The sequence below is a fragment of the Mytilus trossulus genome, chromosome 4 (genome assembly GCF_036588685.1).
Source record: "Mytilus trossulus isolate FHL-02 chromosome 4, PNRI_Mtr1.1.1.hap1, whole genome shotgun sequence".
Classification (NCBI taxonomy): domain Eukaryota; kingdom Metazoa; phylum Mollusca; class Bivalvia; order Mytilida; family Mytilidae; genus Mytilus; species Mytilus trossulus.
The window spans coordinates 38,790,871-38,810,259 of NC_086376.1; the positions used below are offsets into that span (position 1 = coordinate 38,790,871).

The 19,389-nt window shown below is 33.3% G+C and overlaps 2 protein-coding genes across 2 annotated transcripts in view; one reads left to right on the forward strand and one right to left on the reverse strand.

Moving 5' to 3' along the window:
- Window positions 1-6,160, reverse strand: part of LOC134715264 (nucleolar protein 6-like) — a 31,117-nt gene extending 24,957 nt beyond the window's left edge. The window contains exons 1-3 of the mRNA XM_063577330.1: window positions 6,028-6,160; window positions 4,387-4,578; window positions 3,166-3,282 (exon numbers count right to left, since the gene is read on the reverse strand). Of these exons, the coding sequence (XP_063433400.1) occupies window positions 3,166-3,282; window positions 4,387-4,578; window positions 6,028-6,045 (327 nt within the window). The 5' untranslated portion in view covers window positions 6,046-6,160. The remainder of the gene's footprint in view (window positions 1-3,165; window positions 3,283-4,386; window positions 4,579-6,027) is intronic.
- Window positions 6,161-9,196: 3,036 nt separating this feature from the next.
- On the forward strand, window positions 9,197-18,020 carry LOC134715265 (hillarin-like). Its single transcript, XM_063577331.1, has 9 exons — window positions 9,197-9,289; window positions 10,122-10,207; window positions 10,836-10,967; window positions 11,630-11,859; window positions 12,953-14,072; window positions 15,163-15,328; window positions 15,938-16,218; window positions 16,746-16,931; window positions 17,906-18,020. Exons 2-9 carry the CDS (start codon window positions 10,130-10,132, stop codon window positions 17,957-17,959), a joined length of 2,247 nt encoding a protein of 748 aa, XP_063433401.1. The 5' UTR covers window positions 9,197-9,289; window positions 10,122-10,129; the 3' UTR covers window positions 17,960-18,020.
- The last annotated feature ends 1,369 nt before the right edge of the window (window positions 18,021-19,389 follow it).

Sequence of the window (19,389 nt, forward strand, 5' to 3'; positions counted from 1 at the left end):
TCAATTTTGTGGATTGCTGAAATCTTGTAAATTCTTGGATATTTGATTTCATGGATTTGGCAATCTCTGTATACAAAGCCTTTCAAAAATATGTCATTCATTGAACACTTGATATCTTGGTTCAGCTGCTTCCAAGAAACCCAGGAAAATTGATATCACATGGATAAAAAAGAATTGACAGTATATTTTAAATGCATACATTTTAAAAATCTCAGACAACCATATTTCTAGTAGTTCTACAGATTCTATTATGGATTTCCACACTTATAAATTTGACCACTTGACAATAATTTCAATTGTCAACTTAAGCACTGACCCGCTGGACCCAAACCAGTAGAGCTTCATTAGGGCCAGTTAGACATGATGGCATGTCTACTGTTAATGGTGACATCATCTGTTGTTGTGTTTCATTGTTTATTTTTATACAAAACTCCTTTGCCTCACCTGTTATTGATTTTACTAACCCTCTATGGATATGAAGGGGGTCAGTAGCTAACCATATAAAGAGTCTTTTTGTCAAAATCCTACTTCATGTACAGTATATATTTGTAAATTGGTCAAGCAGTTACATTTTTTGTATTTTTAAAAGTGGTGATCCAACTGAAAAAAATAGTTATAGAGGCATTACCATTACTAGTTGCCTGTCAAAGCTTTTTAACTCTATTTTAAATTCCAGATTTGAAAAGTTTTTACAACTTAATTGTATCATTTCAGATGAACAAATTGGAGGTTGTAGAACATCAGATCATATTTTTAAATTAAAGACTATACTGGATAAATATTTGAATAAATCAAAAATGGTATATGCCTGTTTTATTGATCTTAGAAAGGCCTTTGATTCTGTCCTATACCCTGCACTCTTATTCATATTAATAAAAGCAGAGGTGGGTGGAAAGTTTTTATCCTTACTGATATCGGCTGTTGTCTGCTCTATGATCGGGTTGTTGTTGCTTTGACACATTCCCCATTTCCTTTCTCAATTTTTTAGCAATATAGAGCTTAGAGCTAAATTAGATAATTCTTCACTCTCAGAGGTTTTTTCATATAGTGTTGGTGTGCTCCAGGGGGACAATCTTAGTCCAAGTCTTTTTAATGTATTTATTAATGACCTAACTAAGTTGTTTGATACTTCATATTGTCCTGTATCACTTGGATCACAGTTCCTTAATAGTTTATTGTATGCAGATAATTTACTTCTTGTATCAGAATCAGCTGAAGGGTTACAGAATTGTATGAACAAGTTTTATAACTATTGTGAAAATTGTGGGCTTGAGAAATAAATTATGATAAATCTAAAGTGATGATATTTAATATAAACTGTTATCACAGAGATATGTCTCGCCTTTTTTTAATTTTGACAATGAATTGTGCCAATTAATGCTAATACAATTGCAAACCAAATATCAATGACCTACCACAAGTGGATCCCCATAAATTGACCTAATCACAAACTAATACATGTAATGTAAGCAAACCAATCACAGTCAATAGACCATGACTGAGGGGGCGGAGGCAAATAATCTCCATGGCAATGAGATGTGACAATGCTAATACATCTGCATACCAATTATCATTGATGTACCACAAGTGGATCTCCATAAACTGACCTAATCACAAACTAATACATGTAAAGTTAGCAAACCATTCAAAGTCAATAGACCATGACTGAGGGGGCGGAGCCAAATAATCGCCATAGCAATGAGAAGTGGCAATGGTAATACATCTGCATACCAATTATCATTGACATACCACAAGTGGATCTCCATAAAACTGAGCTAATCACAAACTAATACATTGTTGACGCCATCGCTGTCGCCGACACTGGAAACAGCAAACCTATGTCTTGCTTTTTGACTCAGTCAAGGCGAGACAAAAAGTGGACGAATGATATCTAGAAAATTTTATATAAACGACAAGAGTATTGAGTCTATTATCAATATAAATATCTGGGTGTTCTATTTAGTTTGAATGGGAGTTTCAAACATGCCCTCAATGACCTAAATTCTATATTTTAAAATACTCCTTGTGACATTCAAAATTTTACATTTATATTTGATCATACTGTAAAACCAGTTGTACTGTATGCTTCTGAAATTTTAGGCATGTTTGACACCAGAAAATGTAATAAATATAACAGTGAAAATATATTTGACCAGATTTTTAACACTGTACCAATTGAAAAGATTAATCTTAATATGTGCAGATATTTGCTGAAAGTAAATAGAAAAACATGTAAACTGGCATTGTATGGTGAGCTAGGCCGTTTTCCATTATATATTGATATTATTATGTCAATGGTCAAGTACTGGAATAGATTACATAATGATAAACTTAAAGATGCTTTACTGTTAGAAGCATTAGCTGAAAATATTACTATGATAGGTAATAACCAACAATGTTGGCTTAGTTGTATTAAATGTATTTTGAATGAATGTGGATTGTCACACTTTTATAAGAATCCGAAATCTATTAAAAATAATTTTTTGTTAGTATTAAAAAAGTGTCTTAAGTGTAAATTTGATAAACAGTGGTCTCAGCAATTACAAACTTGTGATAAGTTGAGAACATAAAGATTATTTAAGAATATTTTTAAATTTGAAAAATATTGATCTGTTGTAAATAATGATAATGATAAAGTAAGTATGACAAGGTTCAGAACCAGCAGTCATAAACTTCATATTGAAATTGGTAGATACACAATACCAAAAACTCCTATAGATAACAGGATTTGTAAGAACTGTAATCAATTTGGTTGAAGATGAGTTACATTTTTTATTAAGTTGTCAAAAATTTTAAGGAAGGAGTTTATCTACAACTGTTTAAATAAAAACATTACTAATTCCACAAATATTGATTCTCAGTTTATGTGGTTGTTAAGTAATGAAGACACTGATGTATGTAAAAGTATAGCTAAGTACATAAACATGTGTTTTTTACTTAAAATATATTAAAGTGTGAAAATTGTTTGCTGCTTATAATGTAAAATGATAAATTATTTTTTACGCAAGAGTTACTCCCCTTGGAACACATATATTTTGATACTTGTGTTGTATTAATTTTAGTTAAGATTGTTTAAATGTTATTCTTTGTTGTATCTATGCTATTAAGGATTATGTTCATAATTGAGCTTTCTTTAATAAAAAATTAGTATTTGTATTGACTTACATCATGTTCTTTTCCTCTCGGCAAGTGTAATAGTACTGATTTCAGATCCTTGATACATTCATGGATCCTTGTAATTCTTTTCCCTTTCAACTGGACTTCATTCAGCAGCTCTGTGATCTGAAAGGAAGAAAAATACATCTATACAAGGAGAAAACAATTTTACCAAAGCAGTCATAAATTTCACTTTATTAAACTGCATTCTGGAGAATTTCTATAAGTGCCCTGTCTGCGGCTGTCATGTCCAATCTGTGTTTTTGTTAGATGTATTTCTGCTTTGTCATGATCTGATGAGTTAAGCCATTTTCAACTGATTTACATTAATTCTAGTTTGCTCTTTTGTTGTACTTTGACACCATTGTCCCAGATTGGGGAAGGGTTGGTGTTTAATCCTGCCATATTCTATATATTAGATAGTGGTTGTTGTTTGTTGTTTCATATCATTTTTTTCCATCATTTTGTACGTAAATCAGGTCGTTAGTTCTTTCCTTTGATTTTTTTAACAATAGTCATTTTCAGGACTTTTATAGCTGACTATGCAGTATGAGTTTTACTCATTGTTGAAGGCCATACATTGTACAGTGAATTATATTTTTTTTAATTTCTGCATCATTTTGTCTCCTTGGCAATCATTATGTAACCCTATGACTGCTGTACACCAAACTATTTTTCCAGTTACCCTTTTCCTCACTAAGTTCTTGGTAGCATACTTCCCCGCAATCAACTTATTTGCAAATATCTTATATCTCAATCATGAATGTATTCAAGTTAGGGAATATATTTCCAAAAATTAACTTAAACATAACATTTTATATGCATTATTGTTCTATTCACAGAAGTCATGGTAATAAGCTGGATTACCGTTGTGATTTGTTTATTATTTGTAGCCTTGACAGAATAAAGAAGTATCCCATTGACTTTCCATAAACTCATTGTGAGGTGATAAGAAATTAAAGCACTTAAAAATATGGATGATTGTCTTTATAGAAGATCAATCTAAGACATGAAGTACAGATATAAATATAAATCAATTGTATTCAATGCAATTTGGGATAAAATAAAAACTGTTCTTTTTCAGCAAACATTTCCATATTTCTAAAAATGTTTGGCCCAGGTGAAAAATTCATAGTGTGGAATAGGATTTAATAAACTGCTTATCTCACAACAGTAAATTACAGAAAATTATATGCAGATTGTTTGAATTCCTGATAATACGTAAAATACCTGAAGTTTAAAAACATTTGAATGGAATAAGTTTTCAGCATCTTTAAGCTGATGAAGTTCATCACTGGATAGTGGTTTATATAACTGTCCTTTATCAATTTTCTTTGTCTTTTTCTCTGGGACAACATCCTCTGTCAAAGCCACCTCTGTTAATGCTTCTACTTCGTCTGTAGGACCATTGTCTTCATTTGACTACAAACATACAATTTTCAAATTAAGTATTTATTGACTTTGAAATGGCTAAAAATCAAGACTATTGAAATTTTCAGAAACTGCATACACTACAGTACATTGTATCTCTAGATCTGTATTTGGACTATTAAAAAAAAGTGTGCACAAGAGGGTTGATGGGGTCCTTAAAATATGTATATTTTAAATTTTTAAGGCTTCTTATTTTCTCTTTAAACTCGTTTTAAAAAAAATCTTTATTCTGTAAAATTCTCCTGAAAAGTTATACTATTGGTTCAATAATTATATAATTTCTTCATTCTGTACAGAGGCTGCAGGTAAAGGGTTATTTCCGAGTTTCAAGTTTTGTGCTGACTTTTGCTCAGTACATTGTACATGGTTCCTTTGTATTAAATTTGGCTGACTTAGAGAGCACACAATAATAGCCAAAGATATGTTATCAAATGCTCAGTGTTTTTTTCTGAAAGAAAAGTGAAGCAGTTCAAAGGAGTATCATTGCAAGAATTAACGATTATGTGTATTTACATGTGTTATATTACCTCCAGAAACTTGAGTAATCTAATAGTATCAGACCCCCCCCTTTTTTTTGCCTTTTACCACCCTCTGTACATACATGTATGGGTGTATATCATTCATTTCTGTTACTGTAATCAGCATTTCTTTTCCTAATTCTTTTTTATTCCATTGTTAATCTTTTTATTTATATTCTCTATTATTTTCTATTTCTATTTATTGGCTAATTTTTCTGTATTCACTTTTTTTTTTTTTTTTTTTTTTTTAACTTTTCTCTATTCTGTAAACCCTACATGACGTACATGAGGTGGGATCGGACCTTTATCAGGACTCTGGGAAAGGGTGTTTTTAAGCTTGGGATTCAGGAATTGACCCTTTTATCCATTCTGTCATTGCCATTTATTGTAAATGTGTTTGTGCCAATAAAATATTGTCTATATTGTCTTTATGTAATTGTGATCACAATATTTCTGTTTTTAGTCTATTTCAGGGGGGGAAGCTTACAAGTAGAACAGGGCTCTACACTTGGTTATTTTGGGGGCATATTTTATTTTGTAAAAGAGGCTTCCTCTGATGAAGATTTAGCTGCGGACCAAATAGTAAAAAAATAACATAAGGACCTATGAGCAACGGTTCCGCAGCTAATGAAGATTTGACATCTGCATGCAATGCACCAAAATTATCAAGAGTATCCATATGATCCAGGTCTGGACAATGAAATTAAAATAAATTCTGGAAGTTAAAAAAAATCGTATAATCAAAGCAATCTAGAGCAAACCAGAATTCATAATTAACACAAATCTTCTAATTTCGTCCCGATAAAGGTTGGTATATCGCCTGCTGGATGTAACACATCCATATATTTCGACACCCTCCCCCTATTTTCTTTAACGCGTGATTTCATGCATTTCATTCGAGAATAATTCCAAATATTCATACTACATGTCTCCTCTTCATATTGCCGATATGCTGTTCTATTCTTTGTTCTGTATACCATCAAAAACTGTTTTAAAATACAATGTTTACTATTTTGATGAAGAAAACGTGTTTCTCCTTTCTACATCACAAAACAGGATCAGGACATAGACATGAATAGTTTCCGGATACATGGATATCAAACGGATTTGTCAGTGAGCTGATCGTATTTATTTACAATTGATTTAATTATGGCTTTGAAGAATAGTATGAAATTAATACTTCTGACTTGTAGACTAGTTAAAAATGTAATTTTTAGTGTACTAGCGCAAACGCAAACTTGAAATGCGCTAAAAATTCGAAGTCATTTTTAAAAGATTTTATGGTAAAAGCGGAGACAAAAATCACTAAAATGTCCTGATTTTTTTGGCCAAAGTTGAAATGGATGTAACAAAAACAGAGTTTCGTTAGTGTTGGGGTATGATAAAGTTGAAAACACTTTAGTTCACATAAAGGAACATGTATATATTTTCAATGGGAAAACGACAGACTAAGGAGTTGATTCTTCCTATATTTGCGTAAAAATCATGCATTAAGCAACACAAACTATATCATCTGAACACATAATTTCTAAAAGAAAGCAAAATTGGATGAGAATCTTCGTAAGTTTTTTTGTTCACCTTTGAGTAGTAGACTTAAGTATTTAAATTTGAAGATTTTCAGTACGATGCCAGTGGTGCAGGGGTATGCTGACTATCCCAAGGAGGAAAGTAACATACATGTCATTTGGTGTCTGATGGTTAGTCGCGGCTCGTTGGCAATAAAGGTCGGGCAATAAACCTCATCACCGTATATCATTTTGACTAATGGACTCGACAGAAGGCAGAACAATAACTAAGAAGAAGACCAAATACACAAAGTAACGATTTAAAACTCGCAGCTGCTGGAAGCTAATTCTATAATGCATAATTTCATGTTTGCATCACAGTTGAGTATTGACCAATCAGATAATTAAATTGTCTTTATGCATTAAGATATTTGAGTAGAAGCGGGGACTTATCTTAGGAGTTTACCAAATGTAACTTAACCCAAATTAAATATCTTTCTTTTCTGTTGAATCAATAAAGTTTAATTTAAAACCGTTTTTTGAAAATCTCCTGATCATATCAGACATGTATTTATTAAAATATCTTTGTTGTATCTTTTACCATTTTGTTTTGATTTGGAGTTAACAAAATTATTTTCCAATGAGAGTTTAAGGTAAAGCCCGAGAAACTCACCTCCTATAAATTTACAGTGCCAGAATGTAAGAAAATGAATTACGCTAAAACATCATTTGCCGTGACTGCTCTCGTGTGTATGGTGTTTTTTGTCAAGTTTTTTTTTTTTTTTTTTTTTTTATGAATTCTTTTTATTTGCCTAGATGGAAGCTTTTCTGTACAGTGGTTTCATCATGCATATTATATAATATATGCTGGGTTTTTTTTTTTATGTACAGTACCATTTTATTCCACTGACTAAAATTAAAAAGATATGTTTTTGTTGGGTTTTTTTTGTCGTTTGGGTTGCAATATTCATTCATAGGCCTAATCGTGGACATGTCTGATAATTTTTAGCTTCAGCTCGCCTGGTCTTACGCCATTAGAGAGATTTTCTGTTACCTTTCATCGTTCTTCGTTGTTTTGTTTTTTAATCTTTTGCACTGAAAATATAGTCATGGTCTTTTCCCCCTCTTCAAAAAATGAAGGCGTCTAAACACTGTTTGATTGACGGTGTTTGATTGGACGTTTTTCCTATTCATTTCTTGGATCATTTGCGACAAAGTTTCCTTTTAATAATTTCCGAGTAAGCTTAGTACGGGTTAACATTTTGCATTTTTCTTTGCTACAGATATTAGCATATATATATATATATATATATACAATGTTTCATTACTGTTAATATATTATATGTAAATATCTATCAGTGCACTTGTCGTCGGGTAATGTTATCTGATATCGATATGAAATTGATATGAAATTATGTTTATTTTTTTATCTAAACAAATAAATAGATATCAAATATTGCTGAACTGATGAAAAGCTTCGTCATGCAGTAATATATAGGTAAATATTTCTTTGATATTTTAAGTCTGTTTTCCATGTGCGAAATCCTAGTCCTTACCTTGCTTGGTATCCTGGCTTAATATCTGTTTTTGTTTACTTTTACAGGCCTGTGTGTTACTCACAGGCCAGAGGCATATTAAGAGGGTACAGGGGGCCCGCCCCCTTCATCAGGGAGAAAAATGGTTGATCATATAGGGAATCACTGACGCATGAACAGAGCGGTCCCCCTCTTTGGCAGGCAGTGGGCCTCCAATTTCTAGATCCGCCACTGCACGCACCATTGCATAAACAATAAATCAACCGAAAGCTACCGATATCCTACAAGACAATACCACCTCCAAAAGATGAACCCCAATGGGACATTTAGTTTGTTGTTTTATGTATATTCATTACATTGTATTTTCTTTCTCGATGAGACATGAAAATTAATGGATTGCTTAAAACGTCTAGTAGCAAGTATTTCAGACATAGGGCGGCGAATTTTTATACGCATCGCTGAGCATACAACATGCATATTCCAAAACACTGTCGCTTGGTAGCTTCTAACAATAAAGCACTTTTATTTTTAATGTTAACTCTTTCAAATATTCATTTTTGCGGAATAAGATACGATAAGAATATATTGAATCGGTCATAGGTGGTTTTGTACAGGTTTTGAATGTCTATTTCCAGATCAAGATTTTGAATGTCTATTTCCTGATCAAGGTTTGTTTCATGCATCAGCTATAGTATTCCAAGTTGAATTTTACTTTTGAATTCTAAATAGGGATTCTGTTTTCTTCCACGCTATTTCCACGAAGAACATTGCCAAGTCTGTCTCGACTGTCAAATTCAACTTTACTAATTCTACCTTTTGTTCTTAGTTGGGCGAATCCACGACGCCTGGCCAAAAAGTTCAGAAACGAGTAATATACTAGGACTAACTAGGTTATAGTATATGTATTTTCTTTGTGTGAAACTATTGATACTTTTAAAATTACTTATGTTGTTAAAAACATACAAGTCATACAATTAATAAAAAAAACTAATTAAAAACGGCTACATCTAAATGACGTAACGTCGACATTAGAACTTTATATATTTCATAACGCCAAGACGTCACAATAGTAACGCATAACTACAAAAGTCTGACACCTTATAAAATTGGCAAGTAGTAAGAATGGGATAGAAGTAGGTTCCAAGTAAGTATACTCCCGTAAAGCTTGTTTTCTTGGTAAAATATATAAATAGAGTAATGTACCTTTTCATTTTGTTGCAGTTTTTTTCTGTATAAAACATGAGAAAACCATGCAAAATCTAACGGTCAGCTGTTTTAGTAAGACATTGATTATGTCTTTCATCTTAGGGTACTAACTGCATTTTTGTTGCATTTTCTCAATACCACAGACAACTTATGTTTTATGAACTTTTTTTCTTTTTTCACATCTTTTATTGTATTCACAATAATCAAAAGTGTCTAAATGTGGTGTAGGTACATGTAATAACAGTGACGGATCCAGAACTTTTCCTAAAAGGGGGGGGGGGGGGCGCTGACTGACCTAAGAGGGGGCCCGCTCCAGTCATGCTTCAATGATTCCCTATATAATCAACCAAATTTGTTTCCATGAAAGGCGGTGCCGAACCCCCCCCCCCCCCCCCCCCCCCCCCCTGGATCCGCATAAATAACCCGATCATCTTATTATACCACGACAATACAGATGATCAACGACAAAGATCTTTACGATTAAAGCAGACAAAGGATTTATAGATATACAAAAAAGGATAGACCCCAGTGGCAGATCCAGATTTTTTTTATATGTTCCTGGTAGGATGCACTGACTGCCTAATAGAGGGCCTGCTCCCATCATGCTCCAGTGATTCTCGACCATTTTTTTTTCTCAGAAAAGGGGGAAGCGAAATCCGCCTCTGGCTCTAGGGGTGTGAAGACATGAATATTTATCAGAAAGAATTAAATTCTGCATGTATACTTATATGAGATATCAAAGATAAATTCATTTTTTTTTGTTATTATAGATGAGGCCATGTCAGCAATCCAGCTTAAATCTAAAAGAAGTTCAAAAAGGCTACTTAAACATGTGAATTCTAAACCTAGTTTAAGTGTAAGTATATTCTTTGTAAGAGATAAAAATATTGACAAATTTGAAGAATGTTAAAAAAAACATTAGCATAAACTGAACTGAGGGATGTTGAAAAAGTTGAAATAAGTAATTATAACTATATCACACACTGCGGAAAATATTAACCGAAATTGATGCATTCTTTCATTGTATAGTGTACAAAGCTTACGATTAACTTGATATCATAAGTTTTATAGACTTTACATTACAAAATATATGCTTCATGTTATGCATATCCTTACACGGTGATTCGTGAATTCGTCATCTATGATTTGAAGGACAAACTTGAAAAGTCAATAAACGTACATGTAGGAAGCCCTATGTGGATTTATTGCAAAGCAAATGGTTCAGTATAATTATTTTCACAATTGTTTATATCGACAATAATATATCTTTCTTCAGATTAACAATTTCATTCTGCGTTTACATTATTTATTTTTAAAGGAATTAAAATCATAACTAATCAATTGTTGAAGGCTTGTATTTTTTATCAAATCCTTTTCATTATGATTATTTCGTCTTTTTTGTGATTCATATATAAATTGAAATCCTATAATTTGGATTAAAAATATATTTGAATTTCATTTTGTAATTGTATTAATTCTTTCAGACACTGCCCGGTGTTGAGGTTGGTCCTAAGGAGGACGGCCTTACGTATCCCGATCCTGCTCCACCAGTTTCAACCAAATCACAAATAAATCAACCAGAAGAATTCCTAGAGATAGAAAAGCATGTTCGTGAGGTATATTGAGTACTGGTATTCTATATTTGTTCGTTCTTAACTATGTCCTTAGTTTCGTCACTTCATCAGTATCTCTTTGTTAAAAAACTGAATGTTGCCAATAATCTAGCCAAAAAACACGCACAGGAGCATATTTAAGGTTCTTCCTTCTGTTTTTTCGGGGTTTGTATTGATCACGTTCTAGAACCGTAATTAATCTAAACAACGTGCTGTATAGTTATGTAATGCCAATCGTTGTTCTAAATCGATCTTGTATTCGATTTTTTTGCAACTAACTAATTGGAAAATTACAAAATGGTATCCGAAACCTCTAGATTTATTTTGTTTATCTAAAAATTGAGCATTAGTAAAATAAAATTTAAGAATACCAACAACATGTTTCGATTGTTTTATTTTGGTTTGTTTTTTTGTGTTCTTTATTTAGTGGTTGTTGTTTTTTTACACTGCATGCATTTCTTTACTGTTAAATGTGAATGAATATAGGGTAAAGGTCAACTTTAAAGCAACCCAGAAACAAATTTAAACGATCGCTTATTCACATGGCCAGCAAGGTGCTACATAATTTCAAATTATCTGATTTTTACAAACTCATCTTTTTAAATTAAGTAACATTAGGATACTAGTAAACTGTTTGTCTACAACTTTTCTTCTGTATATTGCAGGTCTCATTGAATGCAGCCAATGATTATTCCACACTATTAGACTATTTACTAAACAATCTTGAAAGCGACTTGGCTAAAGTGAGGGCAATTTTCTGTTGGATTGTACAACAGAAAGTCCCTCTCCTGTTATGCCAGAAAGATATTCCGTCCCTGGATACTCCTGTCGGACACCTTCACGCCATACGGATGCGCAAAGGAACGTATGCTCAGTTATTCGCTATAATGTGCAGGTAATTATGTAAAACATACCGACAGAACTTTAGGGCAAATTCTAAAAGAGGAAGTCCATAAAACCTGATAAAATCAATTGCTACCAATGGGGAGGGGGCAAAAGGGGTCCATAAAAACTGACAAAATCAATTGCTATCAATGAGGGGGAGGGGGCAAAAGGGATCCATAAAAACTGACAAAATCAATTGCTATCAATGGGGGGGGGGGAGGGGGCGAAAGGGGTCCATAAAACTGACAAAATCGATTGCTGTCAATGAGGGGGGAGGGGGTAAAAGGGGTCCATTACACTGACAAAATCAATTGCTATCAATGAGGGGGAGGGGGCAAAAGGGGTCCATAAAAACTGACAAAATCAATTGCTATCAATGAGGGGGGAGGGGGCAAAAGGGGTCCATAAAAACTGACAAAATCAATTGCTATCAATGAGGGGGAGGGGGCAAAAGGGGTCCATTACACTGACAAAATCAATTGCTATCAATGAGGGGGAGGGGGCAACAGGGGTCCATAAAAACTGACAAAATCAATTGCTATCAATGAGGGGGGAGGGAGCAAAAGGGGTCCATACAAACTGACAAAATCAATTGCTGTCAATGAGAGGGGAGGGGGCAAAAGGGGTCCATAAGAACTGACAAAATCAATTGCTATCAATGAGGGGGGAGGGGCAAAAGGGGTCCATAAATATGTTAACAACATCTCGATTTTGGCAAAAAACAGTGAACAACAAATGCAAAAATGCTGATAACAGTTAACACAGCAATGGGTTGAAAAACAGTTAACATTCTAAATTTATAACAGCTTACAACACCTTGAAAAAGGCCAAAACAGGTAAACATAAAAAGGTATTTATTTACTTTTTGTATAGATCTCAGGCCGAAATCGAATTCGTTTTCCTGATTATACGTGAGTTGTGATACATGTAGTAGGTCTAGACTTTAATCAGATTGTTTGATTAAATATCCTTTATTTCTTTAATTAATCATACAGATTTTAAAACAGTTTGTAACAATTTGTGTCAAATAGTTGGTTCATAAACGTTGAGAATCGAATGAGTAATTTGTAATATTATTTGCGATTTTATTCTTTCTACTTCAGGAAAGCTGGTCTACCTTGTGTAGTAATACACGGTCTTGCGAAAGGTGTAAACTATAATGTTGGAGACAAAATTGATACCGTCACTATGAAGAACTCTTGGAATGCCGTATTTGTGGATGGAAACTGGAGATTCGTTCATCCTCATTGGTCATTAATGACTTCGAATGGATATGAGACGGGGGCTTGGACAGTGGTGGACTGTCAAGAGTTTCATTCAGGCGATAGGATAGGAAGCCGGTCATACATTGTCAGTCCTATGATCAAAGATTCTTATTTCTTAATAGATCCAGAAATGTTTATTATCAAATGTTTGCCAAACGATGTTAAATGGCAGCTACTAGATGATCCTATTTCAAAGGCTGCTTTTGAAACTAATCTGTTTTTACAACCCCATTTTTTCAAACTTGGGTTACAAATCATTGAACCAGAATCTTGTGAAGTTGTGTGTAATGATGGAAAAATAAAAATTGTAATACAAATGTCAGAAAAAAATAAAAGTAGGCTGAAGTTTAGTTATAGGCTTTTTAGAAAAAGGTACCCTGAGGACGAGGGTGAATATACATACCCCTCTCTAGATAAGTTTGTTTTGCATTACTATTCGAAAAATGAAACTATATTTGAAGTGAGATTCCCGCCTGTTGCTGTTGGCACTTACAAAATGCAAATCTTTTGTGTAGACATTAATGAACACGAACATAACAATTCAGGATGGATCTGTGATTTTTGTTTGGCATGTAAAAGTGGCATGGAGGAATGTCTTCCTCTTCCTCTAGTGCCGGAAATAGGATGGGGTGCAAGAGGGGACTATTTAGAAAAACACAATTTGATAGCTTTATCGGAAACATCTGGAAAAGTCAACATCGATGAATCCCTAGTGACATTGTTCAAATTTAATTCTGATCCTGACAGTGATATTTACGCAGAGCTCTCTCAATCAACGAAAACAAAATTAGAGTTATCAGACTTTGTAAAAGTGACAAAGAATAAGGCCGAGGTTGTTGTAAAAGTGAAACCACCACAAGAAGGGGAATATGCACTTCAAATCTTTTGTAAAGATACCGGAACATTGATGTATGAAAATGTTTGTAATTATCTGTTAGAACGGACTGCAGCTATTGAGGTAAGATGTTCTATTTTACAGTGCTCTCAGATCTTTGATATATTAAAATTCATTTTGCTGATATTAAGTTTAAATATTGCATGTTTATGTCTGAGATGTGTATTCAAAAGGATTCATTTAAAGCTTGCATCTGTTTACTTTTGGAACTTTTGTAAATGCATTATTTAAAATACTGTGGATGCATTTATTTTCGTGGTTTGTGCGGGAAAACTTGCATATTCGTGGGTATTTAATTTCGTGTTATTGGCATTTTTAGTCTGAATTCATTTCTTTCGAAAGCATTGTAATTCGTGAAACATTTATATTTGTGCCACCGAAATCAATGAAAATTGGTATCCAATGAATATTAATGAATCCACAGTAGGTTATTACAGATTGCATAAAGGTAAGGTGAAACTACAGATGTGCAGCTTTAGATATTTAGATATTTTGTTGAACTAGAAATTTCATAAACTTGCTATTTTATCCCTGAATTGGTTCATCATTGGCATTTTCATTGGGAATTAATTTATCGATAAATAAGAGAATAAGCAGATGTGTTATGATAGCCAGCTAGACAACTACCTACAAGGGAGGTCGGCGGCCGAGTGGTATGAGCAGTCATTTACTGTATCACTAGCCTGTCAACACTGAGGTTGTGAGAGCGAATCCCGCACGGGATATGTGCGTCTGACTCCAATCTGAATACAGGATTGTCGGTTTCCCACTCAAAGGTCAGTGGTTCCCTCTGGGCACTCCGGCTTCCTTCACTGATAAAAACGATTACATTCTCCTTACTTGGGACTGGTACATTACGAATAAGGAATATGGAGGATGAAACATGCTTGTAAACGTTCCACCCACTTCGCCTGGGATAGTGATACACCAATGACAAAACATAAGAGCAAACTGCAAAATGAGTTGAAAATGAATGGTTTAACCCATCAGATTGGCACGAAAGACACAAAACAACGTACAGAAGTAAAAAAAAAAGTCTCAAATGCATCTAAGAGTACTCACAAATACGGAAAGCTTTAGTTTAAAACCAATATCACAGTTTATGAATAAATCATGTTCTACCAGAAATAACATATATTTTTGTATTAAATAGGACCCTAAAATGGCAGAAACCCGAAAATTGCTGTTAGATGCAGTAAACAGTGGCTCACCAGCAAATTTGCAAGCAGCTCTTAAAGAATTTGAATCAAAAGGTCTTAAAGACAAAGGAGAATACACAAAGGCCAAGCGAAAACTTCTCTTAACAAAGCTTAATAAAGGTAACAAAAAGATAACGAAAATTGCATTTGTCAGTAATAGGCAATGGAATTAAAACTTTTAATTAGAGCTAACTCCAAAATGCATGTAGATCAATACTTTGGTTAGCTTGTTTGCTTTATTTTATATTTTTTTACATTGTACGTTCAACCAATTTAAAATCTAATATATACAGGTTAAACTACGCTTATTTATATTGTTATAAAATGTCAATCTTACAAAGCTTGAGTAAACGTTTATACAAACAAAGCAAGCCAGTTTTACTCTCCATGTGTTAGGAAATAACAGCTCTAAAATTTAAAAACACTTCGTATAGCAAAGGTTAAAAAGCTAAAAAAAACTTCACCATAGCCAAGACCAAATAAGAGATAAAATACATCGACAGTTAAGGTGGTAATTAAGAAACGTTTTATGTTTCGATACATTGATTTGTATATCTTATCTTATATTTGATACATCTAATTCTTGTTTAATACATTTTTTTTCTGGCTCCTTTTGTGCCATCTTGAGCCAGTAAAAAAATACTCCGTATGGTAGTGAAAATAACTAATGCATTTTCGACCAAACTGAAAAAATATAACAATGACTTTTCATATCCACTTTCCTTTCAGAGATTCAAGAGGCTATAGCCACCAAGGATTTGGTAAAGCTAGATAAAACTATGCACAACCTAAGTGAAACTTCACTGAAAAAGGATCTTGGATTGATTTATCAAGATGCAGAAGAATTGAGATCGAGGCTGAGAAAGCTAAAAAGATTACACCATGCTGTGTTAGACATGGATCAGAAAACAATATCAGAACTAAGAAGTTATCCTAAGCCACCAAAGCCTATTCATGGTGTAATGGCAGCAACATTTCTTCTTCTGGGTCATAAAGAAGGAGAGCTAAAGGTCTTTTAATTGGATTTCCGTTCTTTTTTTTTAAAAACAAAATAGAATGTAACATATCTAAAACTGATGCATTTTCTAAATACTTTTGCGAGGATAATTACCTCTAAAATAGACAGCTGAAACCTTTAACCGGTCGAACCAACATGAGAAGTTTCATGCGAGAACACTGTTTGCGATCAACGGCCATGCTTTCTTTTTGGATTTTGATGGGTTACAATTAGACGCTACCTTAATATTCATTTTACTTCCCGTTGTTAACAGTAGAGTAGATTCAGGGGAAAGCTGTCGAGAAGTTGTTTCTCCTCTTTATTATTATAGATTTCAGTCACATTTTTTTCTTAAATATTACGTTTCGACAATTATGTCCCCTACAAAAATCCTGAATTCGTCCGTGGATTTGACAAGCATCTTACGTGTATTAATAGTTGCTATAACAACATTTTTCATGTGTATTACAAGTACTGTACTACAATTTATATCTATATAACTTAGATATTAAATTAACATTTTTCCTTTTTTTTTTTAAGAAATGGGCCACCATCCAAGGACTCATATCAAAAAAGGGAAAAGAAGGTCTGAAGAGAAAGATAACCAATATAAATATTTCGAAGATAAAAACGACAAATCTTCAAAAAGCAAAACTTATTCTTTCAAAACATGACTTGGAATCCGTCCAGATAGCCAGTTCTGGTGCTGCAACATTTTATCAGTGGGCAAGTATAGCAAAACATTTTATTCCAATCACTATACTTTCTCAAACATTTAATACATAATTGAATGCTTCTTTTTGTAACTTCATTGGAGTGTAAAAGCGTTGACCGAAGTACATTTTGTATGATGCGCGGAGCCCTTTATTGTGGGACCTCGTGTCATTATGAATGATACATTTTATTGCGTAATGCAATATCAAAAGTAAATAATCGGTAAGGTTGGTCATATTAGCAAAAAAGATTGTGACTTTGTATTTACAATCCGACACCACCAATACACTAGTTAAAAACTCATCGATTAACCAACCAGTCAAAGTATCGAATGTTGCAGTCAATCAATCAAAGCATCGAATGATCAGCCAATCAATCAAAATGGTGGATCAATCAGTCATACCAACGAGCAATCAATCAATAATTATTTACAAATAAACCGATTACTGAATCAATCAGATAGAATCTAATTGTGGTGTATATCTTACTTTCTTTACCACATACAATGTACTTACTAGTATAGAAAGTTCGTGATCTTACGTAGTTCACGAAAACTGAAAATACTATAGCACATGTGTTATAGTAATCTCAGATGGAAAACATTCAGTCTTTTTTATGACAAGAATTTTATTTTGCATTCAATGTTGTGTTTTGTAACCGAGGCACACGTTCCCGATTCATGGATAAATAAATCAATAAACGTATGGAAAGAACAGCCAACCAATCAGTCAAACGTAAAGCGAACGGACGAACGAACCCGTGCAATCAATTTACCAATCAACTGATTACTTTGTCGATCAAAATGACAGAATGAATCTATAGTGTTGGTGTATATCTTACATATTTTTAACACCAACACTTATTAGTCTTTTATGTAGTAATCATTTTATAACAGCCCTTGGATCAATTTTAGAATTGCGTGTTTTAACCTATTCATGTGTGATCTATAATTTTCACTGTGTAAATTTCTTTTTTTTCTTTTTCAGGCTACAACTATGATTAATGAATATGTCCCAGAAATAGTACAAAGAAAATCCTAAATTCATTCTATTTCGAAGATTGTTACATATATTAGTCTAATAAAATTCTGATTTATGAATATATTTGTATTTTTTGAATAACAGACCTGCCAACTTTTGAAAATCTCCATGGGGGATTTAGCGCGCGACAAGATTTTTAAGGGTTACAATTTTAGCAACTTTTCTGTGAGCATTGTTTTTTACTCCTAAAATAGTCCAAGTTCTCTTCTTTTTTCTTTTGGTATACTAATGATGAGCTTGTAGGCCTTGATTTCTTTTATTTGCATGATTCTTGTACTATTAAATTATAAAATTGGCAAAATAACTGAGGAATAGAGAAAATGGCATTAAAAATAAAGGATTCAAAGTAGAGACACCCCTTTCCCCCCCTCCAAAGACCTTCTCATCTATGAACCTTGACTCAAAACACCTAAAACAACATGTCCTAAAGTAAGAAGGATGAAGACAGATTTTGTTTTAGTCTATCTTATGGTCTTATCAGTTTCAATGAGAAAATGGATAAAATTTGAGTTATCTTTCTTTGTATTCAGAGGTGCTCTTACCGGCGGAGGCTTATACAGTGACACAGTAGAAGTGTATACAAAAATGGCGTCGATTTTAAATCAACAGACACACGATGTCTGGTTTCAAAAATTAAACAAATTTCAAGATAAACGATGTTTTCTTGAGAGAACTTTACAGTTACAGTTATCATCTTTCAATTATTTTTGATTTTGCTGTGGAACTACGGCAAATGTTGCAAATTGTGCTTGTATGATAAATTGATTAAAATTGAAAGGCTGTTTGACCAAATTTGTGTATACAAATTAATTTTGAGGATTGTTACGACCCATTAGGTAATCTGATTACATTCAACCACTAATTATGACACCTGTTGTGACTGTTGATTAGCGTAGGGTCATTAACTTGTCATAATATGTCCCCAGGTAAAATGATTGATTTTTTAAAATTGATCAGAAAAACTTAAAAATCGGTAAACAATAATTTTTTTGGGTATATTTGTTGAAAATCGGGATTTTGGCTAATTTTACGATCCCGATATCGGGATTCGGGTTGAGGGGTAAAAATCGGGATGATACCGCGAAAATCGGGATAGTTGGCAGGTCTGGAATAAATGCTGTTCCAGGGACGTCTATTTTAAGTCCTTGGCTGTTCTATGAGATTTGACTTAAAAACTTCACTCAGTGCTCTGAATTAAAATCGAAAATGTGTACTCGAAACATCAAATCCTCTATATATTTTTTTAAATCTGAGTACTACATATATATATATACGAACACCTTTGTTACTCATGTTTGTCTCTCTCATTTTGGTTCATTTGTATGATTCGATGAACTAGTATACATTGTTGAGGGGACTATTGATTTAAAGGCCTTCTGAATACAATTCAAAATGGAAATGGGGAATGTGTCAAAAAGACAACAACACGG